Source organism: Pelobates fuscus, chromosome 4, assembly GCF_036172605.1.
Source record: "Pelobates fuscus isolate aPelFus1 chromosome 4, aPelFus1.pri, whole genome shotgun sequence".
NCBI lineage: Eukaryota > Metazoa > Chordata > Amphibia > Anura > Pelobatidae > Pelobates > Pelobates fuscus.
The window spans coordinates 57,088,412-57,114,838 of record NC_086320.1 but is presented as its reverse complement, the minus strand read 5'-3'; the positions used below and the strand labels follow the sequence as shown (position 1 = coordinate 57,114,838).

The 26,427-nt window shown below is 41.0% G+C and overlaps 2 protein-coding genes across 3 annotated transcripts in view; both read left to right on the top strand.

Moving 5' to 3' along the window:
* The window catches only part of VPS13B (vacuolar protein sorting 13 homolog B), an 843,188-nt gene that overhangs the window by 441,109 nt on the left and 375,652 nt on the right, over positions 1 to 26,427 (top strand). For both annotated transcript variants that reach the window (XM_063451210.1, XM_063451211.1), the window contains exons 24-25: positions 11,132 to 11,352; positions 18,662 to 18,865. In XM_063451210.1, the coding sequence (XP_063307280.1) occupies positions 11,132 to 11,352; positions 18,662 to 18,865 (425 nt within the window). The remainder of the gene's footprint in view (positions 1 to 11,131; positions 11,353 to 18,661; positions 18,866 to 26,427) is intronic.
* On the top strand, positions 936 to 2,106 carry LOC134607753 (protein FAM118A-like). The gene has a single exon (XM_063450297.1). The coding sequence runs from the start codon at positions 949 to 951 to the stop codon at positions 1,999 to 2,001; it is 1,053 nt and encodes a 350-aa protein (XP_063306367.1). The 5' UTR covers positions 936 to 948; the 3' UTR covers positions 2,002 to 2,106.

Genomic DNA, 26,427 nt, shown 5'->3' with positions numbered 1-26,427 from the left:
GCCCTTCTCTGAACTCTCTCTAAGGTATCAATATCCTTCTGGAGATACGGTCTCCAGTACTGCGTACAATACTCCAAGTAAGGTCTCACCAGTGTTCTGTACAATGGCATGAGCACTTCCCTCTTTCTACTGCTAATACCTCTCCCTATACAACCAAGCATTCTGCTAGCATTTCCTGCTGCTCTATTACATTGTCTGCCTACCGTTAAGTCATCAGAAATAATCACCCCTAAATCCCTTTCCTCAGATGTTGAGGTTAGGACTCTATCAAATATTCTATACTCTGCCCTTGGGTTTTTACGTCCAAGATGCATTATCTTGCAGTTATCCACATTAAATGTCAGTTGCCACAACTCTGACCATTTTTCTAGTTTACCTAAATCATTAGCCATTTGGCTTATCCCTCCTGGAACATCAACCCTGTTACATATCTTAGTATCATCAGCAAAAAGACCTACCTTACCATCAAGTCCTTCTGCAATATTACTAATAAAAATATTAAAGAGAATGGGTCCAAGTACAGATCCTTTAGGTATATATGAGATAATAGTAAGTGGTCTTGCCATGCAAGAACACTTAATAATATATATGTGAGATAAAATTAAGTGGTCTTGCTATGCAAGAACACTTAATAAAGGAAGTATTTTAGTATCACTCATCAGCAGTAAGGGAGTTGAAGTTAACTTGTTACCATATATGGAGTTTTGCACATATCACAGACAAAGGTGCTGCTGCCGTCATTGTGACACTGAGTGACAGCAGGGTATAAGACACAGCGAATCACACAGCGATGACACTCTGAGTACATGGTAAGTAGATAATAGGGCTATAATCTATCCTCTCATGCTGGCTACCTGGGCTCCATATAATAAATAGGGAATATATAGTACTTGCTCCATAAGATAACTATCTTTTCTGATACAGGATACAAACAATTTACCCAAAAACATGTTGAAAGACAGTGTAAATAATGTTGACCTCAGGTTCAGGAAGGTGTTACAAACCCTTAGTAAGAAGCATCCTAGTGACCTGGTCCTGGTAATTGGAAGTGGGGTGAGTGCGGCTGTAGCTCCTGGTGTCCCTGCTCTCCGCTCATGGCGCTGTTGCATGGAAGCTGTAATAGATACTGCAGAGCAGTTTGAAGTATTGCACCCTGGCGATGTTGTGGAATTCAGAAAAAGGGTGCTGCGTGAGCAAAACTTAGAGGCTGTCGTACATGATCTGATCAGGAAAATGTCTCCGAGAACCGGTCACAGCAAACCCAGCTTTTTCCAAGACTGCCTAATGGAGATTTTCAATGATCTAGAAAGCCACATCCAGGACCCCACCGTTCTCGAGTCAATTGTTAGTCTAATGGACAAAGGGGCGAAGGTGCTGACCACGAACTATGATAACCTGTTGGAGCTATACGGGCAGAAGATCGGCAGACCCATGGAATCACTTGACCTGAATGCTAAAGTGAAGGTTTTGCAATGGGTACAAAGCTACATCAATTATGGTGTTTTGCATATTCACGGATTGTACACGGATCCCTGTGGTGTGATTCTGGATCCATGTGTGTATAACGATGTTGCCCAGGACTGTACTCTAATGGATGAGCTGCAGAATTTGTATGCCAGAAAATCTTTTGTTTTTCTTGGCTGTGGAGAGAGACTGCGGGATCAGGTTTTCAAGGTGCTTTCCCTCTACACCGTGCAGAATACAGTCAGTGTGGAACATTACATGTTGGTGCGGAAGGAGAACGCAGATACTTTCCATAAGCTTCAGGCCGATTTGCTTCTCAAAGGCATCAAGCTCATGTCCTATGGTGATTCATTCAATACCTTTCCACTATATATAAAAGAGCTGTCTACACTCATCTGCAAAGAGAGGACTGAAAATATCGCACATGTGGAAATTGAAAAGCTGCTTGAGCCTGTTTTTAACGTCCAACCAGCTGCCCAAAAGAGGAAGCTTGATGAAAACACTGGGATTGGAAAACCATCAAAATCGAAGGCTTGACATAAGAGAAGCCTAGCACCTATTACTAAATCAATAAAGGGCTTCCCAATTCTCAAATACCTGTGTCCAATCAAAGTGTAATTTTGTGTCAAACTCAATGAATGTGGCTATGAGTTGTTTAGATCTTTCGAGGACTGGATGGGTAGTGGCAACGGTTTATGTTCTGTCTCTCTATGAGAATAACACATACAACTTTCAGAAACAGCTGTCCATACACTGACTTTAAAGGGACACTCCAGGCACCCAGGCCACTTCTGCCCATTGGAGTGGTCTGGGTGCCAACTCCCACTACCCTTAACCCTGCAGCTGTAATTATTGCAGTTTTCATAAACTGCAATAATTACATTGCAGGGTTAAGTCCTCCCCTAGTGGCTGTCTTCTAGACACCAGAGGGCACTTCCTGGATTATAGCACAGATTATCTGTGCTATAGCGTCCCTGGACGTCATCACGCTGTGTGAGGACCTCCAGCGTAGCTAAAATCCCCACAGGAAAGAGAGGTCTAATGCGCATATGCTGCATAGCCTCGCATGCGCATTAGGTCTTTCCAGCCGGCGGGTAGGATCAGTCTCCCCCGCCGGCTGACGTGATGAAGGGGAGGAGCGGCGGCGGAGGAAGAAGCAGCAACATGGGACATGTCGCTGCCTCTGGTAAGTGACTGAAGGGGTTTTCATCCCTTCAGCAACCGGGGATGGGAGGTGGGAGGGAGAGAGGACCTGCAGTGCCAGGAAAACAGATTGTTTTCCTGGCACTGGAGAGTCCCTTTACAGGTTACTGAGCAGAAAGAAAACAGAGCCATGTCTATCTTGGGTGGACATTTTAACACATTGATTTGTTTTCGTTTCTTATGGCTGTACAACATTTTGGCATTTTTTTTTATAGAAGGGGACTCCAAAAGAAATGCGGCTTTCAGTATCCATTTTACTGGATTGCAAGCAAATTTTAATAACTTTGGTTTTATATTTTGTGACAAATGCCAGCAAACAAGGGTAAAATTGGATGCTGTGAACTCAATGGGCAATGGTAACTTTTCCTGGGTCCTTTACAGAACACAAGAATGAAGCAAGTCTTAAATACAAACACTTTTGTGAATCTTCAAAAAAAGACACTGTTTTACAACCGTTAAAAAAAAGCTTGACGTGATGAATGCAAATCTCTTTTCCTTATTTAACATGTTCAATGTGATTATCTCGCACAATCTCAACATACTGTAATAAAGGAAGACAAACCGCAGAGCTCTACCTTTAAGCTGACATTCCTTTATAGTGTAACGTAACATTTGAAGTATGGTTTTCAGTCACATAGCAGGTATTGGAATTTAAAGGGGGCACTATGCACCATAACTACTACAGCCATCTCTAATGGCTCAGGCTGTGGGTGCAATCCAATTTTTGTTAAAACTTTTGGCAGCAGTTTGACAATAAACAGGAGTCTTTGGCACTGCCCCTGCTTGGCATTCAGTGCACAGAGTGCCACTTTACAATTGCCAAAGGATTTTACACAGACTGAGGAAAGTGTTAATTAAGGTAAAACTAAAATTATGTAAATCCTTTCCAGAGTCACAATTTCTGTGAATAGGTTTTGGTGATTGGTTATAGTTCCTCTGGCACTGTCTCTCCATTCAGTGTTAAACCATATTTTAGCATTTTGACATTGAATGAGGGTCTCTGGAGGTATGGCTAAGGCAGACATGACTAATTTCTGTATCCATATTACCATGGCCAGGTCTGATAGGCCAGATGCGGACAGCTGTCATTTTCAGCTAATCACTGCCACCCATCTCTGCTCAGGCTAATGCTTCCTCGTTAGCCCAAACAGCACAGAACGGACATGGCTGCTAGGAACTCTCATTTAACATGTTTAAAACATTAGAACAGGGATTTTACATATCTGCTATATACTTGCTCAGTCAGCATGCAGGCAGAGGCCAGAATTACCTTGGACCACATTCTCCACAGAGGTGCCTTTCTAGTTTTTATTTTGGGTCTGGTCATGGTAAAAGCATTAAACAGTAAAGGTAGAATATACGAAGTAGAAGGGATAAGTGGGTGTGAAGGATTGAAAGCTGAAAAGTGTGAGTAAAAGTTCATCTCTGACCTCAAACACGTCTAATGGTTTGAATGCCAGAGGGGCATGTAACTTAATGGCACTTAGAGCGTTACAACTAAATAAGATAATGTAAGCTTCCTTATTACAGCTTCCTAATGCTCCTATATAAAGAGCACTGTAGTAACGACTTACAAATTGTTGCCTTGGGTTGTTTTTTTCTGAAGGTCCTGCTAATTCTGTCATTCCAGACCACCTGCCCTCTGGTGTGTCACAGGCTACAAGAGACGACAGCAGGTTGGGCATTAGCAACCCCTTTAAAGACACTGCGTAACTTAATCATTTTCATAAATAATTTATTACAATTAAAGTCATAAGAATAAATGATGAAATGTGACAGCAATTCCCTAATGATGGAAACAGGTGGTAATCTTTATTTTAGGACCAATGACATGTCACGACTACCACAATAACAACATATTTAGCCAAATATGTTTGGCCATTCCGTTACGTTTGTATAGTACCTTCGACATGAATATAAACGTAGCACTAGAAAACGGATGTTTTAAAACAACGAAAATGGCAATGCATTGTTCAAATATTTTTGCAAAATGTTTCCAGAAAGCTAGGTGAGCAATGCATCATGGGAAAGGTAGTTCAGACGCATCTTCACTGAACCTCAAGTGTAAGGTTGTGGGTTGGGGAGTTTCTTTCACACTGGCTAAACAAGCTCAATAAATAAAAAACAATGACCTATTAACATTATACAAATATATTCAGGGCCAATACAAACCATTGTGTGGAAATCTATTCACAAACCAGACTTTACATAGGACACGAGGCCATGTGTTTAGACTGGAAGAAAAAAGATTTCGTCTAAGGCAAAGGAAAAGTTTTTTTACTGTAAGAACAATCAGGATGTGGAATTCTCTGCCTGAAGAAGTGGTTTTATCAGAGTCCATACAGATGTTCAAACAGCTACTAGATGCATACTTGCAAAAACAGAATATTCAAAGATATAATCTTTCAATGTAGGGTAATAGCTGCTTGATCCAAGGATAAATCTGACTGCCATTCTGGGGTCAAAAAGGATTTTTTTTCCTAGCTTGTTGCAAAATTGTGCTTCAAACTGGGTTGTTTTGCCTTCTTTTGGATCAACAGCAAAAAAACAAATGTGAGAGAGGCTGAACTTGATGGACGCAAGTCTCTTTTCAGCTATGTAACTCGTAAATTAAATCGACTTGTTTGTTTTTCAGCAAATAATGTATGTACATGTAGGAATTTTGCTTAACATTAGTAGTGCATTGACAAATATATTTAAGTTGATAAAAAAAAAAGATTTGGAACAAATGAAACAAGTTAATAACAGTTTCCAACTCAGCTTTTATACAATCTCAGGTATTTGGGTCTAAACACTTGCAGTTTTAGCAACTGTTGCATTTGTTTAAAGAAAAAGAAAACCTTTTCTCATTCCATATTCTGTATGAACCAGCTACCATCATGACTGTAGGCTATCTTCCTCCGAAGCTCATCCATCCATTCTTCCAGATGTCAGTGTTGTAGCATTACTAAAAAGCTAATAAAGTTGATTGATCAATAAGCTATGGCTTCACGGCTTCCAGCACATTGTGAGTCTGATTTATCCAGCTGGGCACCTTACCACAGAGGGAGACAACTTAATTGTATTTTACCACTCTGACCAGTAACTTGATTGCTTCCTTAAAACACATTCCAGTTCTCCATGTTCTATCATTTACTCAACATTAGGCAATATGTGCTTACATTTGTCATGATTTAAACTTTTTAAATTTGACATGAAGAACACGTTTAGCACATGGTAAAAACGTTGCCATGTTTGGAATCTCTAAAGTTTATGCCATTTCTGAACCTCTGAATCGATGCAGGCATTTGGCTCCCCTGACCTGTGACAGGTCAATTCAAAGATTAGGGATTAGAGGTTTGTTGATGCATGCCTTTTGAATGAAAAACTAAATTCCTTAACTCTGAAATCTCTAACGCAACCACTTCTATCTCTAACCCTAGTCTATATTCCTAACTCAAAAACCCCTAAGAATAAAATGCCAACCATAAAGCCTAAAATTCATAACTATGTGCTGATGAAACCTGAACATGGAGTGACAGGAGGCCAACACAGACTGGATGATGGACTTGATATCAATAAATAAAGTACCAAGTATGGATGAATCACAATTATTGAAACTATGAATCACAATAATATTCACAATAAATCACAATAAATCACAATAAAAATTGGTTAATTAGCACAGTATTGCTTATTTAGAAGAAGCAATCCTTCAAAAATATTGCATGTACTACTCGTGTAAGTTATTACAAATATAATGATCTTATCATAAAAAGGAAATGTTGAATGCACATGCAGTGTACATAGATAACACATTAGAGACGGACACGTTATGCCTTACTGCTGAGAGACGTTTTGGGCAATCGAAGAATAGATTGTAATAGTCATTCTAATGACTATGTTTTAAAAATAGCAGGTGAAATAAGTCTCGAACAACCAATGTATATCTCTTATGCTTTGTCAATATTAAAATGTTCATCCCCCCAAAAAAATGTAATTAAAACAAATATATATAATGTGCTAACTTTGGGGAAAAGTTGGATGTACTTTTTGAAATGTAGGCCATTTAAACATATATTAGAGTGACGCATGCAAGTTGCCTTTGTTCTTAACACTTGGATATACATTATCTGTGTTGATTGATTTAACTAATTCTACTGCAGCAGAGAGAGACTATCATCTATTAACAGGTACTGCTACCAGCCGCATGTATTTCCAGCCGGATCATCTGTGAGACAGAGGTCATTGTAAAACTGTATGGATCAGCTGAGAAACAGGTCTATATAATGCCATTCAGCTATCATCTTTAACGTTCATGTCTGTTAAAAAGAAAAGCAGAAGTTAACATAAAAGTGTTGTGCCTCCTTAACTTTAAAGAGTCCATTAATCCATTTGATATGTTAAAAGCATGTAATTATCCCCTAGCACAATTAGCGCACACCTAAAAAAAAATAAAAGTAGTTAATGTAGATTAAAAAAAAAAAAAAAAAAGGGTGTCTGATTTACAATATATTCTAGGGTGAATTAAGAAAATGTGATATACAATATATTCAGGGGTGCATAAGTGAGGGGATCTAATATGCAGTGCATTTTGGGGTGCTTGAAAATGTGTTTTTTTTTGTGTGAATTCTTATAATATTCTGAGATATATGCTAGATGTGCATTGTGTTAGTATATTCCGTTTATATGATACACTGAATGTTCCACACAGATTGCTACCCTGTCCATCTCTCTCACTAAAGCACACACACACTCTAACACTAACACACACACTCTAACACTAACACACACACTCTAACTTTAACACACACGGTATGTACGCCACTGCCTCAGAGCATGGCAGCAGCCAGCTTGGAGAGGGAAGAAAAATGCTTCCGCAAACTTAGTTTTAATTCATTCATTGGCTGATGTTGTGGCCTATAACAGAGCCTATATTCTACGTTATATAAGCCTATATTCTACGTTTTGTATACCTACATGAAACTGGATTGTTCTTATTATCATGTGCAGGTAGTAACCACATTGTGTGGTGAATTAATATTTTTGACATGTAAAAATAAATATCTATGTATATGAATTACCTTCCCTAAAGGATGGAACTAAAGTTTTTTTTTCCCTGCAGTGAATTTCAAATAGGTAGAATGTAAAAGTTACATTTGTATAGAGGGCATTGATAAATCTGGCACCAGGGCAAATGCTCCCCCGTAGATACTAGAAAAATGTATATCTGGCTGGCACCGGGGGCTAACTAAAATGCCCGCAAAAGTGCCAGGGCCACCACTTGTTAACTCTGCTACACATACAGGGGAAAGGAGGCATTTCATTGATTTGTGTGGAAGTAATCTAGGTATTAATGTCAGTGTATGTAGGTATTTGGCGCTGGATGTATATTTGTAAATTTCTGTGTATGTATCAGTCCAACTTTTATAATTCGTTACAAAATCCAACACTGCCCCTCCCAGGTTTGCTTTCTGGATCCGCCACGATTGAGCTTCTACCATTTTAAAATAGATTAACATATAAAACAATAATATTGAACTGAAATATATTTTGTTATATAAAATATATACGCCAAACCTTCCAAATTATTCCTAATGGTCAAAGGGGGCGACAGATCTATGTTGGAGAGGATGCGGGGAAAAGGGTACTTATGTCCACATGTGGTGGGGCTATGATAAATGACAACCACTTTGGAGACCTCCTGCCCACTTTTTACAAGAGACCAATTGATCTTGATCCGTGGGCCTTCCTGTTAGCCAGACCGGTAGACGGCATGACAGCCAAGAGCCAGGATCTTATGAATAGGATCACATTGGCTGCCAGATGGGCCATACCAACACAATGGTTGGACTCTACTATGCCCTGCATGACTGAGTTGACCTAAAGGTTTTAAGAAAACTGTTTAAAGGATCACTATAGTGTCAGGAAAACTAAGCGGTTATGTTTGCATCTGCAGGGTTAAAACCTGAAGGACGTGTCACCCAGACCACTTCATTGAGCTGAAGTGGTCTGGGTGACTATAGTGTCCCTTTAATGGAAAACTTACTGCAATAATACATAACTCCACAAAGTCCTTTGAGAAGGTATGGCTCCCTGGGCAGACTTGGGAAACTGATGGGACCTGGTTTGAGTAAGGGGAAGAGTGGTCTTGCGGCGGATCACTAGTGTCTGGGGTGTGGACAATCTAACCACGTATAATTTAATTTACAAAGGTATTACTGATTAGCGACATGTACCGTAATTTAAAATAGTTACCGTATAACATGTTAATATTGGAAGTAGCACGTATTTTGTATTCTGTTTATAGGGTGTGTGAAAATGGAAACAGTGAGGATATTATTTTGTTGGTGAATACAGTCACACAATGTTGAAACCAAATGTGTGTACTAAAGAGGAGAAATCAGGGTGGTTATTTGTAGCAGTATGTCACATGTGGCTTCAATAAAAATAGGTGTGAGCATTTTGAAGATTAAATCAAGATTAAAAGGAAGGCGTTCTTCTAAGTGCTGCATAGTGTTCCCTTCTCCTCTGGATGGTAATTCAATGCCCCAACAACCAGAACATGTTTGTCAAGGTTTAAGGAGGTCAGATTTGTGGTGACATGGATACTGTTTGATGGTGTAGCTCCCGTATTATATAGAAAACATTTGATATGGTAATGCGTTGTAAATAAAATGTCAGTTTTCATCTTTGTTATCCTCTAACATAATCCTTGCATGTTGCTATGATTCTGCTTTTAGCTACAGAGGGCACATTAAAGTGAAAGCAATATATACATATTGGCTCAGTCACGCAAGGAACTTCTCTAACACTACAGCTTTTTGCGCTGTTGTGCTAATGCATTAATATTACCTGTATTATCTTGGGATATTTAATTTAAACACTAGGAGGTGCTTGCCTCCGTAGAGCTGAGTCCCGTAACATGCGAGACTTGCATAACAACTTTCCTCCCTCTTACACCTTCTCAGGCGGCTAATATATATTATTGATAGGGATATTCTGATAAACTAGAATAATATTCTAATCTCACTCTTCCTCTCCCCTGTGTAAGGATGATTATCTAGCTTTATTTAGTAAAGTTTCTCAAATATATGTTACGGTCAATTCATCCAAATCAAATTCCTTTTAATCCACACCCGACCTAATTGATTCACTCGGGATTTTAATCGCCCATACCAGCCGAACCAAACTAATTTTAGCATGAGTCTATTATTTAGGGGTTAATTGCAGTTTTATTTTAGTGACTTGTCTAATAACAAAGTATCACTTGCTATTTTTTGACAATCTTTATTTTTGGAGTTTTTATGTAGAACATGACATAAAGGAAGACACAGAGTTAAAGCATCAGCAATTTTGTAGAGCACTAAACACTCTTGGATTAAATAGTTTAGTCAGTACAGTCCATTCTTGATAAGGCCTATAGATCATAACTCAAAACATGAACACTGGTAAATTATCAACAGAGGTGCACCTGGGGCCTCGTGCGAGTCACAGGAAGAGGCTGGGGAAGAAGGTGGGAGCATAGATCTGCACCAAGGTGCCTGTAGATCCACTGGCATGGTTAAGGACTCATTCTTAGGGCTGGAGGGATAGTATGTTGGTGAGGCAGAACATTGAGGTAGAGTATGTGGAAGCCTTTTTTGACGGCCCATTACTGGGGGGAGGAGGGCAGCTGTAGTTAAGGTGCAATTGGGTCCGACCATGCACGCACGGCAATCAACCCACTCCCTCTTCTTCCATTGTTGAGAGAAATCATGTTATGTTGGAGCCATAGAAAGTCGTGTTACACGCTGCTATTGTATGTGCTATTGCATTTCACATTTAGCACATGTAAGGTTTGCAGCTAATGTTCTATGATGAATTTAACCTAATGAACCTGTGATTCAGATAAATTCAAGAATATCAACATATTGTAGTGGTGATGATGCATGGAGTTTTTGAGTGCAGTTCATCCAGTGTTTGTCAAAACTTTGAGTGAGCTATTTGAATCATTTGTAGCCATATTTATACTAAGATTGAGATGGTAATTCTTCATTATATTGATGGCAAAAGACACAACCCCTTTAAAGGACCTATTCATCAGCTGTTATGTAAATAAAACCGAATTAAGAATTAACCTTCATCAGATTACTCCAGTGTAAAAGCAGCTCTCCGTTATCCTGGGAGAAGGCAGTTGGGTTTTTTGGAGCCTGGATGTATGTGATATGCTTGTTCTAACCAATGAAGACCCATGTAATTTTGTATCTGACCCTGAATTTAACCACTGGGGTAATATAATAAAAAGTAAGTTCACTGTGAGTGTTCTATTTTATTGGTTTGTTTATCTCCTCGTTAGCAGCACTGGAACGAATACACTTGGTTATATAAATATAATTTATCAATTTCTGTATAGTTTTTGTTGCTGTTTTCTTTTGACATGCTTTTCTTGGTTCAGTAAATGTATTATTGAATGTTTTTTCTCTCTTTTTTACCCCCCATTCAGGTGTTGCATTTCCTTGGACCATTAATCTACAACATTTCAGTGTGTATACACTCCTCGAACATCAACTAATACTGAATCTAGTGGAACCCATGGGCTGCACTTCCACCCTCGCTGTCACTTCGCAGAGTCTGTCATCTTCAGAGGCTGACCCTGGTCACTCGTTCGTTGTTTGTCTGCATGTAGACCTTGAACCACTAGAAGTTAAATGTTCAAATTCACAGGTCAGTCATTTTTTATTTTTATTTATTTTTTTAAATACTTTATTTTGCCGTGATGGTTGAAAAATTAGATAACCCAGTACACAATGAGCAAAAAATAAATTGGCATAATACAAAAGACACATAAACATCCGTTACGACACAGTTATTACACGTAGTAACTGACGTAAATAGTGAATGGGTTCCAAGCCTGAAGACGACCCATCGGGGTGTTTTATCAAGAATAAAATGAAATACAATAATATTAACATTGAGAAAGAAAAAATAACTCTCGGTACCTAGCTTAAGAGCACCAGTGAGCAGAAAAGTAATAGTAAGGCACATGTTGTCCCCTTCATACCAGCCCAAATACGTTCCCTCCAGCTAGCATACAACATATAGAACAGGCTGAATTTCTTGGCCCCACCTAAGAGATGTTTGGCACCACAGACAGAAACAAATAGAAATTAGTCATAAAAAGGAAGGGAAGAGGTCAGTCACATTTTCATTATAAAGTTTGCTTAGGCAAGCTTAAAGGGGCTCTAAGTACCAAAACAACTTTAGTTTAATAAAATCGTTTTTGGTGTCATACTCCTGCAGTCTCACTGCTCATCTTTCTGCCATATAGGAGTTAAATCACATTTGTTTCTGTTTATGCAGTCCTAGCTCACACAACCAACACTATTATTTTTTTTCCAATCGGATCTTACAGCACAGTGTGTTTACTGTAGAAGTTCGACTGTTCTGTTACTTAAACTTTAATCACACACACAGGAAGCTCTAGCAGACTATTAATAGAGCAGTAGATAAGAATTGTCAATGAAACAGATTGTGCAATAAAGGAAGTTTAAACATTAGATCTCTCTTTGCAGGAAATGTGTATGGAGACGTTGTAAGTCACATGCAGGGATGTTTGACTTTGGCTGCATAAACAAAATGATTTAACTCCTGAATGTCAGAGAATTATTCAGTAGAGTCAGTAGAGATATAATCTGTAAACCAAAGCTGTTTCATGAATTCAGTTGTAAAGTTGTTAAGGTGCTTAGAGTATACCATGAAGTGCACCCTATTTGATATAGTTTTCAATCTAAAAAGGAATGTTTGCATAAAAAAAAAAATTATATTGCAGAGATGTAAACTCGAAAGCAGAGGGGGCAGGCTATATTTTTATAAAACCATTAACAGTTTAAAAAAACCAACTCTATGAATTCTCTACATGTAATAGAACTTTGAGAAGTTCTGGCATTTCCTCCTTCTGTATGTCCCTTTTTGTTTGTTTTAGACGTGTAAAGAGCTTAGGAGTAAGACTTGTATTTTATAAAATAAATTGAGGTTTCAAGTGTAGTAAAAAATCCCCAGTAGTTGCCAAAGCAATCAGATCACCGAGGGTCCTGATCATGCAGGCTATCTAGTGGAGGTGTTGGGGTGGGGCTGAAATTCTGGAAATATTTATAACTCAAAGGTTGTGAAGTGTCTGGTAATGTAGGGTGGAGACCAGGAATTTTCACTGTGTGTTAACAGCAGTTATGTGAAGTGATGTTACGATTTCCCAGTTTAAACCTTCTCAGTTTACTTTCTTCACACTTTTTAATCGCCACCTTTCAATATAGTTGGGCTGTTTTACTTTCTGCGCCTAGGTGCCCATTGTTTGCTGTTTAGGCCTGGGTGCTGCATTTGCCTCATTGGATGATCTATTAAAAATTTAAAAAGGTTTACTCTAGGCACCATCACCACTTCAGTGCAGGAGTATAGGATATATAAGGAGTTATTCATTTTCCAAGGTTCCGATATTTCCCTACCCCAATAGAATTGCCACATTGCTTTGCTAACTCTAAACCTAGAAATAAGTTTCACCACAGCTGGTGGGGGTCTACCTCTTCACTAGTACCGCACAGCAACTGAATTGTTATACGTACATTGCATTAGACGTGATTAGCTCTGTAGGGTATTGTATCAGACTCAGTCATGGAAAGGTTTGGATCATTATATGACTGTCCAGGATCACGGTTCATTTGGTGTCTTGTGATATAGCTTGGACGGCGGTCAGCTTCACTGCAGCTGGGTGACCCTGGCCGCAATGCGCAGTCTGTCAGATGTCTCATTTCTAGGGAAGATCTTCCTTAATTGTTTCCCATGTGTCTGGAAGCAGCTCGGCTTTGAGCCTTTATAAAATGGTTTGATAATATGATACGTGAGGATCGTTTTTTTTTTTTTTGTACCAGATGGTTGAGTGAAGGCTGTGGCCATAGCAATACTTTAACAATTTGTGTGACGGGAACAGAACACACTGCAAATAGATGCATTGTATGCACCAAGATCTCTTTTATTTTACACTTGGGTCGCTGGCATGCAGAATCAGGTGTGAGTTGCCATAGAATACCTGAAGCTCACGGTCTGCCTTGCAAGTTACTGTGACAAGCTATAGTATTCCTAGGTGCATATATATGCCAGTCTCGGTGAGCTGTGCCAAAGTTCAGCTTTATATTATAACTGATGCCCTCTGCGGCAGCATATACAATTGCACGTGATGTTTATTTCTATTTGTTTTTCCTTTGGCTGAGGTCAGCTTAAAATATATACTTTTTTGATAAAACTAATCTATCGAGTATTATAGATCCTCAGGGTTTTGTTAGCTTTACTTTGCTAATTTCCTTAACCCCTTAAGGACCAAACTTCTGGAATAAAAGGGAATCATGACATGTCACACATGTCATGTGTCCTTAAGGGGTTAAAGTATTTTTTTAAAAAGTAATTGCTTTGTTCCTCCTGACTATAGTATAGTATAATGATAGTAATAATATTTTTTAAAGTGATGTGTAGTGGTTGTGGAGGCGAATACATTGTTTTAGATCTTACAGCTTTTGCGCACTGAACACCCACCCAGTGGACAAGCATAATAAGCAGGATAGGTCTTTCCATAATTGAAATGCCTAGGTTCCAAGAGAACCTTCTGTAACTTATAACAATTATATTGAACTGCTGATTGTCAGAAGCCTTGCCAAAGCAAAGAACGAGAGACCTCACACTAATTTGGGTCTTATTTTCATTGCTTAGCTATTAGTGGAAATGTATGTGGCGATGTTCAAACAATCCATTTGCACAAACTCCAGCCACCAGCACGCTGGAAGAAATCTTTAGGATAATTGACGCTGTGAAGAAAAATAAACAGGGGCTTTGCCATCGCCAGGCAGAAGTGTAATTCTTCTTCTTTTGGCTCAAGATGTGAAATGTTCAGTTTACAGCATGTTATTAAAGATAGTGGGGGGCATGCGTCAGGATAAACTTACAAGAACAGCATGGAAGCCATATGATTAGGAAGCTTTGTTTGGTACTTTTGATTGGTCTGTTGGAGCTAGGCACCACAAAGCAGTGTATGTGATTAGGAGTGTTGTGAGCCATGGAATTAGTATTATAAAGAGCATTTTTTTATGCTTAGTAAAAGTGTGATCTAGATGTAAGACATAATAGAAAGCATGCTGCCAACCCAAAGGGTGAGTGGCAAGCACAGCCAAATGGCCCATAACTCCTTCATGGTAGATGAAATGCCAGGAGCGTCTTGATATCTTAGGATTTGCCTAACCCCTTGCCCTGAAGGCGATAAATATTGAATTCCAAAACCATATTCTAGAACCACAATACCTCTTTTCCATTTCGCATTTCATTAACGGGAAGGGAGCCCAATGGAAAGATCCATCATTGAAGGAATTGCTCCCCCCAATGGTCGTATGTGGAATTATGGGTTGAGGGATGAACTTGTGGCCCATGTTCTTTAAATTAGGGCCACATTAGGACAGTTGTGCCCTTGCTAGCTCATTCCTACTATTAAATTGCCATTTGGTAATGTAATAGGATGCAACATTTGATAACATTCAGAATTGTTACACAAAATTGTTTAAGAATATGGGAAAAGAGAAAATAATGGCTTCTTCATGTACTACTAGTTCTACTTGGTCTGCATTTTGCATTATAGGTCTGCCTTGTACACAGTTACTTTTATTGTAAAAAGCAGTGTCCATTAATGTCCACAGATGGTTCCTTAGATTTGATGTTAAATTCCTGTGTTTGTCTTCTTTTTAGAGGAGGTTTGGCAGCAGAGGGAGATATGTGCCAGGCATGGCACAACCCCTTATACATGTGGAATGGGTAGATGCTGTATAAATGATAACATCCTTGTGGATGTGACATCTCCTTCAGTACTCCGTGCACAACCCTCGTTTGGAAATGTCACTTCCCCAATTACGAGAGATGAAGGAGAAGGGTCTTTCTTATAGTTGTTGACATTTTAGTCTGCGTCAAAGACCCTTTTCAGTCTCAGTCTCAGTCTACTACATAGACATCAGTTTGTAGTAGACTGATAGGTTGGCAACTATGAACCATTTGCATGATGTAATAAATTCACTTACCTTTAAATCATATATATATATATAGAGAGAGAGAGAGAGAGAGAGAGAGAGAGAGAGAGAGAGAGAGAGAGAGCAAAGCGTTTCCTCTCCTTTGCACGCTTATAACAATCTAATAAATAAGAGTTGGAAAATTGACTGAGACACAAGAATAAAAAAAAATAAAATGAAAAAAAGTTCTGTTGTAGATCAAATGTTGATTCACCCCAGTATTTTTCTGCATCTGTTTGCTCCTTATTCGAAGCCGTCTTCGGCGTTTGCATGTGTCCCCAGGCCCCAAATGTCTTGGAAGCATAAAAAAAAAAAAAAATATTCTCCAGTAAAGAATATGGCATCCAGCTGTGATCTGCTTATACATTGTGTTAGCATTTTTGTTCCCATTTTTGTTTTATACACTGCATGGCAATGTGTTGTCATACAAATTCAATGATTAATGCTTATTTACAAAAGCTTGTGTAAATATCTTTGAATTGAGTCAAACAATGTGCAAGTTAAACAGTGCGGTCTGTGAATATTGAAATGACAATTCCCCATGGGGCCACTAAAGCAGGGCAGGGCATGCGTTCTGCCTCATCTGACGGCACAAGGCTGGTACTTTTTATATTTACTTTTACGATTAGCCCCTCTTCAGAAGCAGCCAGCGGTCATTAGCTATTTTTAACGCATAGGAAAGCTTAATTTGATTTGTTTTTTTTTTTCTTTTTGGGTGGTTTTCTGACACTTTTTACTCTTTTGACTGTCCAGGCTTTAGAAAATTATAGGCTCTCTGGGCATCATGGGTAATGTAGTTCACAAACATCTGCAGTGTCAAGAATATGCACCACTGCAGTAATACATTTATTTATTCAATACAATTTTATAAAATTTTATAAGAACATTATTATTCATATAAATTCCTACAGCATAATCTGGTAACAGATATAGGGCTTTTTTTTTTTTTTTTTAAGTGTACTTCAGTTTACTAATGTAATTGTTTTCATTGGGGTTAACATGTTCCTGTAGACCACATTGCTTGTGTGAGACTGTATCCTGTGCAATGGAGGGTGGTATATTTGGCTAAAACCGACCACCACTACTGTAAATAAGGAGCAAGTAACAAGATGTCAAGTGATATCTGCAATGTCAACGAGAGACAAATAGACAGAAGTGAGCGCTAAGCTGATTGTTTTTATAAGATCACAGGACTGCAATCAATTGCAGAACGTGTTATTAGCTCTTCTGCGGTAATGTATACACATTTGAATAGTCCTGATTTGTATATGTGATGTTTTTATTCATGTCTTTACATTGCCCACAGTTGCTTGATGTTTTATTGAGGAAACTTCAGAATCCTCCATACACAACGTATAGTTTTGGAGGAACTTGTGCTACATAAAAAATAAATAAAAAATAATGATATAAACAAATAGTTCCATCCCTGATCAAGAACATAAGTAAAAATAGTGAAAGGTAAATATATCCTTCCTGGTTACATTCACAGACTGACAAGTTTTAGCGTGAATCTCCGTGGAACTTGGACCAATTCTTCTTTTCTACTATTTACTAAACTTTTTACAGGGTCTTCTTGGGGTCCTCTTCAAGAATCAATATGTAATATCGGCCATGTACGATCTTTGTAGCTTGAGACCTTGTTGTCTTAAAGGATCATACAGAACGATAACTGAACATTTTATTTCCTGGCTTCCGTTATGTTTTCTGACTACAACAAAATGATATTAGAAAGTTATATTCTATTGGTTGTCCTTGCTAGTTCACCTTTGTGAGACGGGGATATTCTCTTAAAGTCTGTAAATGTTCCCGTTTGGATACTGACCAAAACTAGTCAGCGACAATTCTGCACATAATATATATTTTCTACTAATCATTTTTCAATTTGGGACTGGCTACAAGCTGACCAGAATTCATATTTGCTCAATGTAATAGTCTAGTGAATGTTTAACTTGGAAATAGGAATGGATTTAAGTAGTGACATTAAGCATCGATGCCGCCAGGTGATCTTGTGCTCAAACGATATAGATATTTATTTATTTATTTTTCTACAGTAAATCTTGAACCTCCTTATTCATCGTGCTAAACTGCCTTTAACCCCTTAAGGACCAAACTTCTGGAATAAAATGGAATCATGACATGTCACACATGTCATGTGTCCTTAAGGGGTTAAAGGCCCTTGGGACGGTGATCAACATAATAGACCATGGCAGTGTTCATGTACAGTTCAAGGTCATAGGTTACAGGAGTCAGTAAAAAGTGTGTGCTCCTAATACCAGGGTCAGACAGAGTACTTGTCTAGTTTGGAACCAGAGATAGAGGGGTCTGAGCAAGATTACACTTCCGAGAGGCTGTGACATTGAGATCTTAATAGCACCATCTATATCCATAAAGGAAATAAGCAGAGAGAGAACTATATCTCTAGACTGTAAGCTTGTTTGAGCAGGGTCCTCAACTACCTATTGTTCATGTTACATTTTGCTTTTGGTTCATTTGGTAAATTCCCCTCTTATTGTAAAGCGCTGCGGAATATATAAATAATCAATAATAATAATATGTATCCGTTCATAAATTACACAGGTGTTGTGGCCTTTCTATGAGTTAGATTAAGGAGTTAAATAATTCAATGCTGCTTTTACTAGTAAAACCAATTGATATCCAGTCCAGTAAAATGTGCAGCATTTTGAAATCTGAAAATAAAATACTATGCAGCTTGGCATCTGAATTGTGCCCCAGCTTTTTATGCACATTCGATATTAATGCAGATTCCCCACTCTCGATTCCTCATAGTATTCCCAGAGTAAGGAATGTTTACACAATCACACCGATACAGTATGCAAATCTACTAATAAACCGCACAACTGTTAATGTGTCTAATAGAAAGTACAGAAAACCATGTGGAATAAATCTGTGTAATGTGTGCTCTGTCCCCTGTTTTTCTTCAGGTCGAGCTATTATACCAGCTAACTGAGACTATGAACAAAGTGTGGGAAAAGATCCAGAGGAGAGGAATCCTCTATCAGCCGTCCATGTACAGCGATTCCTTTGCCGGCCAGACAACCGGCTCTCCCATCAGGAGTAGTGTTGGCACAGCTCCTCCTGATACCAGCACATGCAGCCCATCTGCTGACATTGGGACCACTACTGAGGTAAGTGTTTCTGATAAATGACTCCAGCGTCAGTGTGTAAATCATCTGGAATCCTCTCAAACTGGTATCTTTACACACCCCCAGGTATGCAAATAATCCTTCTGACGGCATGCCTCAATGACCCATGCTGCATGCTTCTTTTTAATTAACTCCTTAGGACCCGCAACACAAACAAATGCCCGAGGCCCCTCGTGACGTTCCACTTATTTAATGGTTGATAACAGAAAGGTGTGAAATCCAATGTATTGAATGGAGCTTGTGGGATGTGAGGAGGGGTTTGCAATACGAGTGGATCACCCCAAGTCTTTTTTTCAGAGATATAATGGGGTTTCTGTTGTTTTTATGCACGAAATGACTATTTTAAGCTTGCTATCTCAGTACCTAAATCTCTGTTTACTTTGAATTGATACTCCAAACTAAGTGATTGTCAAAAAGAACCACCAAAAAGTGAAGAATCCTGGGTGCTGTGTACAGCTGTAAAGGACAGTTATGGGCAGAGTTCGAGAAGTTGAACAATCATACGGATATTTAGTTTGGTTTTTATGACAACATGTAGGGCTTTCTTTCACAATTGCTCTTTGTACATAACTACCATTGTTTAAGTAGATGGTTGTACAGCGCTACGGAATCTGATGGTGCTATATAAATAATAATAATAATAATAATAATAATAATTATGCAGAGGCAACTAATCAGGGGAGTTGCTGGTTGACTTCAGCACATGGGTGAATTTTACAACCCCTCCAGCATGTATTGACTTAACCCTTCTAAATCAGCAATGTAATAATGGCAAAATGTGGCTTCTCAGGGTCCCTCTCGGGGCACCATCCCCGGCGAGCCCCTCACCCCGCAACACCCCTTCAGCTAATTAATAATCAGCTTTAAAAGAATGCCAACTTTTACTATAAATATCATTACATAAGGTGTAGCTGTGGTAACGCCCCCTTTATAAAGGACCATTCATCCAATAAAACCATTTTTATTAGTCGTGTGTTTACATTATATGTTAAAATAGCTCTGCATTTGAAAGCCATGATAATATAGTCACTGGTAATGTACTAGAATAATTTGTTCTACAGAGGTATTCAGGCAAAAACATTTGCAGTTCATTCTCTATCTTCTTTTCAACAATATGTTCCAAATATTTTAAAGCTAAATAAAATATTAATGAATTATTACTTTTAGTAATACAGAACAAGAAAATATATATATCCGTATGAATGTGTGTGTGCTTGTATGCATCTGTTTGTTTTTTTGTTTTTTTTTAGTGTTCCTTTGTGTATCTGTGTTCCTGTGTGTGCATGCCTAAATATGCATGTGTGTGTTTGTGCATTTATGGTTTTACGTATGTATCTGTGAATGTGTGTCTGCACATATTTAACTGTGAGTGTGTGTCTTTATGTATGTATCTGTGAATGTGTGTCTGCACATATTTAAATGTGAGTGTCTATGTATGTATGAGTGTGTGTCTTTATGCATGTATCTGTGAATGTGTCTGCAAGTATTTCAATGTGAGTGTCTATGTATGTATGTATGTATGTATGTATGTATGTATGTATGAGTGTGTGTCTTTATGCATGTATCTGTGAATGTGTCTGCACGTATTTAAATGTGAGTGTCTATGTATGTATGTATGAGTGTGTGTCTTTATGCATGGATCTGTGAATGTGTCTGCACGTATTTAACTGTGATTGTCTATGTATGTATGAGTGTGTGTCTTTATGTATGTATCTGTGAATGTGTGTCTGCACATATTTAACTGTGAGTGTCTATGTATGTATGAGTGTGTCTTTATGTATGTATCTGTGAGTGAGTGAATATGTGTATCTTACAGGTGATATGGGGTAGAGTTTGGGAGGGGCCAGGGATGGTGCTTTGGGGAGGTTTCACCAAGTTTTGGGCTCAAGCACTGGGTCTTTTTTAGCCTTAACAACACACTTAAATAAAAGTGAATGTGTATTATACATATTTACATATTTATAGTGCAGGGCCTTTCTGGGAGAGTTTGTATTTTCTTAAATATTCTAAAACAATAATCTAAACACAATAGAATACAAGCAGTCAGATCAATGTCCTTAAAGTAACCAGAACTTACCGTACTTTACCATTTTAAAAACAGCATTTATGCAATTTTGATACTGTTATGAGAATCCTAAATATTTGCCTTATTTTTCACATTCCTTTTTTAATGCTATTTATTTTTTATTTGTTTGTTTTTTTCAAAAGGACATTCAGGGCACCAAAAAAGTGTTTTGCTGATTATAGCTAAATGGATACATAGCCGTACATCCACAAGTCTTTCCTTACAGGAGTAACAGACAATCATACCATCATCTATTATAGATAATAATCCATATCTGTTCTTTGACACCATTGTTGTATAATCAGCCTGCAATGCTAATTGGAAATTATTCGTTATAATGCAATGATGTGGCCATGCACTAATGCTATGATTAAGGCCTATTAACGCTATAAGATTATTTTGGTACAGCAACTGAATATGATCAACAGCTAATCCGTAAACATGTATAGAGGTTTATGAGTCTATGTAGAGATGTGCATTGACAATAATTACAACCAATGAAGGGAATGTTGGAATAGCAAAGAGATGCATTTATAAAGACCAGTTCTGGAACCAGAAATAACTATAAAGTTCTGTATGGGGAAAACTGTGTGGCTTGATTCTGAAAGAAGTGGGATCACTATGGAAACCAACAGAACGTTCATTGAGAATGTTCCACTTGAAGAATTTCACCCCAGAGTTTGTATTAACAGTTACTGCATTTGGACCAGCAGCGTCTCTTGCCTGTGCTGCTTAACTTGTTTTCTCAATTTTACTTGTAGCATTTATCTGTTGTACAACACTGCTATATATGTTGGTGCTATATAAAAAAAAAAATACATTGAATAGTCAATTTCCAGAGAGTTTTTGCTCATTACAGCTTTGCTTATCCTGTTTGGCATGCAGCGGGTTACAGATGATTACGCTCATTCCTTCCAATAAAGTCATGCATTAGCCATCTTTAAACCCCCCAAAAATCATAGCTATCTAATTTGCACGTGGACCGTGGCCAGTCAGGTGCAATGTGTTAGCACAGGTATCCCAGCATCGTGTTTCCTGTACAAGACCATACACACATGTATAGCTTTCATTCGTTTCCCTCCGCTCCTGGAGAATCAGAAGGCACTAGCGACATTTCCTGCCCTGGGCTGCTTTACTTGGCCGCTCACTATAGTAAACTGGCAGACGACTGAGCGGAGGGTGGGGCGAAGTGCTTGGGAAATGGCTTTTGGCAATTGAAAAATGAGCTGGTGCAATTTCATACAACACCATGAGAGCAGAAAGCAAATGTAAAAACAATCGTTTTTGTAAGCAACGTGAACACATTTCTGCCACATTGTCCATACGAAACTCGCAGATTTGTTTTCAGGCAGTGGAAAATTGATGGTGCACACTAGATTAAGGGCATTTTCCTCTAATTAAAGAAAAAAAAACATATTTATATAGGTGGTTTTACACATACAGATATTTATGAATTTCGCTTTGTTTTTTCAATCTTTGTATAACGCAAATCTTAGGGAAACAAAGCGATTTAAAAAACATATATATAATTTTAGTCCATTTAACAACCTTCACTTATTTTAAATACTGCAATCTCAATTTTTGAGTATTTCATTGATATGATATTCATCTAGGAGGCTACATTCTCCTCTTAAAAAAACACCATCACATTTATCATGATTTCTTTGACTCAGCTGAGTGCAGATCAATACAGCGGTGTATTACTGTTTTGGAGTCTCGGTGTACTTATTGTCCTTCCTATTCTGGACCTACACGGCTAGTTTATGTATTCAAGTTATTCCGAAACATAATTACACATTTTCAAAAAGCTTCAGTAAAAGTGCATTGTCCAGATTCCTATAGATTAGAAATGCTGATTGATCCACAAAACATAGCTCTCTGTCTGTTATGATATTGTGTACTCATGCCCTACGAGTAACAGAAAGTGTAAATCTACTTTCAATCACTGTCTGCCTTTAATTAACTGCAGTGGATGTGGAATCGGGAAGCTGTGTTTTTTGGTTTTTATCATTTAAGAAGAGCTTCTTGCAAAGGTGATTTTTAAGATTTTAGACAACATTACAGAAAGAGGCATGTGTTGGCAACATTATAGCAGTACATAAACGTCTAATTCTGGTAGGTAAAGCAGTAGTATAAAGCATAGTGTACTGGGCATAAATATCAACCCTAGTTGATAATCAATTTTATCTAGTAGGTAGCATGCTATATAAAATACAATGCTATGTACAGGGGCGGACTGACACCTCACAGGGCCCTCGGGAACCTCCTGGTTTTCTGGCCCCCTGCTACTCTTCTCCCCATTCTTTCTGCCGCTTTTACACATATATTATGTGTAGGCTGCCCAGCACACAGAATGGCTGCGTGAGAGCCACACATACCTGAGGTGGGAGCAGAGGTGGGTACTGGGGGCAGAGATGGGCACAGGGGGGCTGATGTGGATACTGGGGGGCTGATGTGGGAGCAGAGGTTGGTACTGGGGGCTGAGCTGGGTACAGGGGGGCTGAGGTGGGTACAGGGGGCTGAGGTGGGAGCAGAGGTGGGTACAGGGGGACTGAGGTGGGAGCAGAGGTGGGTACAGGAGGGCTGAGGTGGTAACGGGGGCTGAGGTGGGAGCACGGGTGGGTACTGGGCACTGAGGTGGGTGCAGTGGTGGGTACATGGGGGCTGATGTGGGTACTGGGGGCTGAGGTGGGAGCACAGGGGGGCTGAGGTGGGAGAAGAGGTGGGCACAGGGGGGCTGATGTAGGTACTGGGGGCTGAGGTGGGAGCACAGGTGGGTAGAGGGGGGCTGAGGTGGGAGCAGAGGTGGGTACTGGGGGCTGAGGTGGGTTCAGGGGGGCTGAGGTGGGAGCAGAGGTGGATACTGGGTGCTGAGGTGGGTACAGGGGGGCTGAGGTGGGAGCAGAGGTGGGTACTGGGGGCTGAGGTGGGTAAAGGGGGGCTGATGTGGGTACTGGGGGGTTGAGGTGGGAGCACAGGTGGGTACTGGGGGCTGAGGTGGGTACAGGGGGGCTGAAGTGGGAGCAGAGGTGGGTACTGGGGGCTGAGGTGGGTAAAGGGGGGCTGATGTGGGTACTGGGGGGTTGAGGTGGGAGCACAGGTGGGTACTGGGGGCTGAGGTGGGTACAGGGGGGCTGAGGTGGGAGCAGAGGTGGGTACTGGGGGCTGAGGTGGGTACAGGTGGCTGAGGTGGGTACAGGGGGGCTTAGGTGGGAGCAGTGGTGGGTGCTGGAGGCTAAGGTGGGTACTGGGGGCTGAGGTGGTTACAGGGGGGCTGAGGAGGGTACAGGGGGGCTAAGGTGGGAGCACAGATGGGTACTGGGCACTGAGGTGGGTACAGTGAGGCTGAGGTATGTACAGGGGGGCTCAAGTGGGAGCAGAGGTGGGTACAGGGGGCTGATGTGGGCACTGAGGTGGGCACAGGGGGGCTGAGGTGGGCACAGGGGGGCTGAGGTGGGAGCAGAGGTGGGTACTGGGGGCTGAGGTGGGAGCAGAGGTGGGTACAGGGGGCTGAGGTGGTTACATGGTGGCTGAGGTGGGTACAGTGGGATCAGAGGTGGGTACTGGGGCTGAGGTGGGTACTGGGGCTGAGGTGGGTACAGTGGGATCAGAGGTGGGTACTGGGGCTGAGGTGGGTACAGTGGGATCAGAGGTGGGTACTGGGGCTGAGGTGGGTACAGTGGGGATCAGTTGTGGGTACAGTGGGATCAGAGGTGGGTACAGTGGGATCAGAGGTGGGTGCAGTGGGATCAGAGGTGGGTGCAGTGGGATCAGAGGTGGGTACAGTGGGATCAGAGGTGGGTACAGTGGAATCAGAGGTGGGTACAGTGGGATCAGAGGTGGGTACTGGGGCTGAGGTGGGTACAGTGGGATCAGAGGTTGGTACAGTGGGATCAGAGGTGGGTATTGGGGCTGAGGTGGGTACAGTGGGATCAGAGGTGGGTACAGTGGGATCAGAGGTGGGTACTGGGGCTGAGGTGGGTACAGTGGGATCAGAGGTGGGTACAGTGGGATCAGAGGTGGGTACTGGGGCTGAGGTGGGTACAGTGGGATCAGAGGTGGCTACAGTGGGATCAGAGGTGGCTACAGTGGGATCAGAGGTGGGTACTGGGGCTGAGGTGGGTACAGTGGGATCAGAGGTGGGTACAGTGGGATCAGAGGTGGCTACAGTGGGATCAGAGGTGGCTACAGTGGGATCAGAGGTGGGTACAGTGGGATCAGAGGTGGGTACAGTGGGATCAGAGGTGGGTACTGGGGCTGAGGTGGGTACAGTGGGATCAGAGGTGGGTACTAGGGCTGAGGTGGGTACAGTGGGATCAGAGGTGGGTACTGGGGCTGAGGTGGGTACAGTGGGATCAGAGGTGGGTACAGTGGGATCAGAGGTGGCTACAGTGGGATCAGAGGTGGGTACAGTGGGATCAGAGGTGGGTACTGGGGCTGAGGTGGGTACAGTGGGATCAGAGGTGGGTACAGTGGGATCAGAGGTGGCTACAGTGGGATCGGAGGTGGCTACAGTGGGATCGGAGGTGGCTACAGTGGGATCGGAGGTGGCTACAGTGGGATCAGAGGTGGCTACAGTGGGATCAGAGGTGGCTACAGTGGGATCAGAGGTGGGTACTGGGGCTGAGGTGGGTACAGTGGGATCAGAGGTGGGTACAGTGGGATCAGAGGTGGGTACTGGGGCTGAGGTGGGTACAGTGGGATCAGAGGTGGGTACAGTGGGATCAGAGGTGGGTACTGGGGCTGAGGTGGGTACAGTGTGATCAGAGGTGGGTACTGGGGCTGAGGTGGGTACAGTGGGATCAGAGGTGGGTACTGGGGCTGAGGTGGGTACAGTGGGATCAGAGGTGGGTACTGGGGCTGAGGTGGGTACAGTGGGATCAGAGGTGGGTACAGTGGGATCAGAGGTGGGTACTGGGGCTGAGGTGGGTACAGTGGGATCAGAGGTGGGTACAGTGGGATCAGAGGTGGGTACTGGGGCTGAGGTGGATACAGTGGGATCAGAGGTGGGTACAGTGGGATCAGAGGTGGGGGCTGAGCTGAATTAAAATTATTTGAAGCTTACCTGTGCTGTCTGCCAGACTGCTGCAGCTCCATATCTTCTGCTCTTCAGGCAGGGCAGGACGTGATGTCACTTCCTGGCCCCGCCTCTTCCTCCTCACACACAGCACCGCACGGCTGGAGACCTGGCAGCAAGAACTGAATACTCACTGCCCGGTCTCCCTGAGAGAGGGGAAACGGGTGAGGGGGGGAGGGGGTTAACTACAGAGTGATATGCTGCAGGGGTCCTGCAGCATATCACTGGAATAAAGGAGAAATCATGTTGTTCTGGTTGAGGAGATCTCTGATCTCCTCAGCCAGAGCATGGCTGTGCTGCCGGGCCCCTGACTGCCTCGGGCCCTCGGTCCATGACCGATCTGCCCGACCTGTCAGTCCGCCCCTGGCTATGTATACGATTACAAAGTTACATAGTTACATA

Bases quoted from the DNA above. Each gene is read 5' to 3' on its own strand.
- LOC134607753 (XM_063450297.1), top strand. From the start codon at position 949: ATGTTGAAAGACAGTGTAAATAATGTTGACCTCAGGTTCAGGAAGGTG.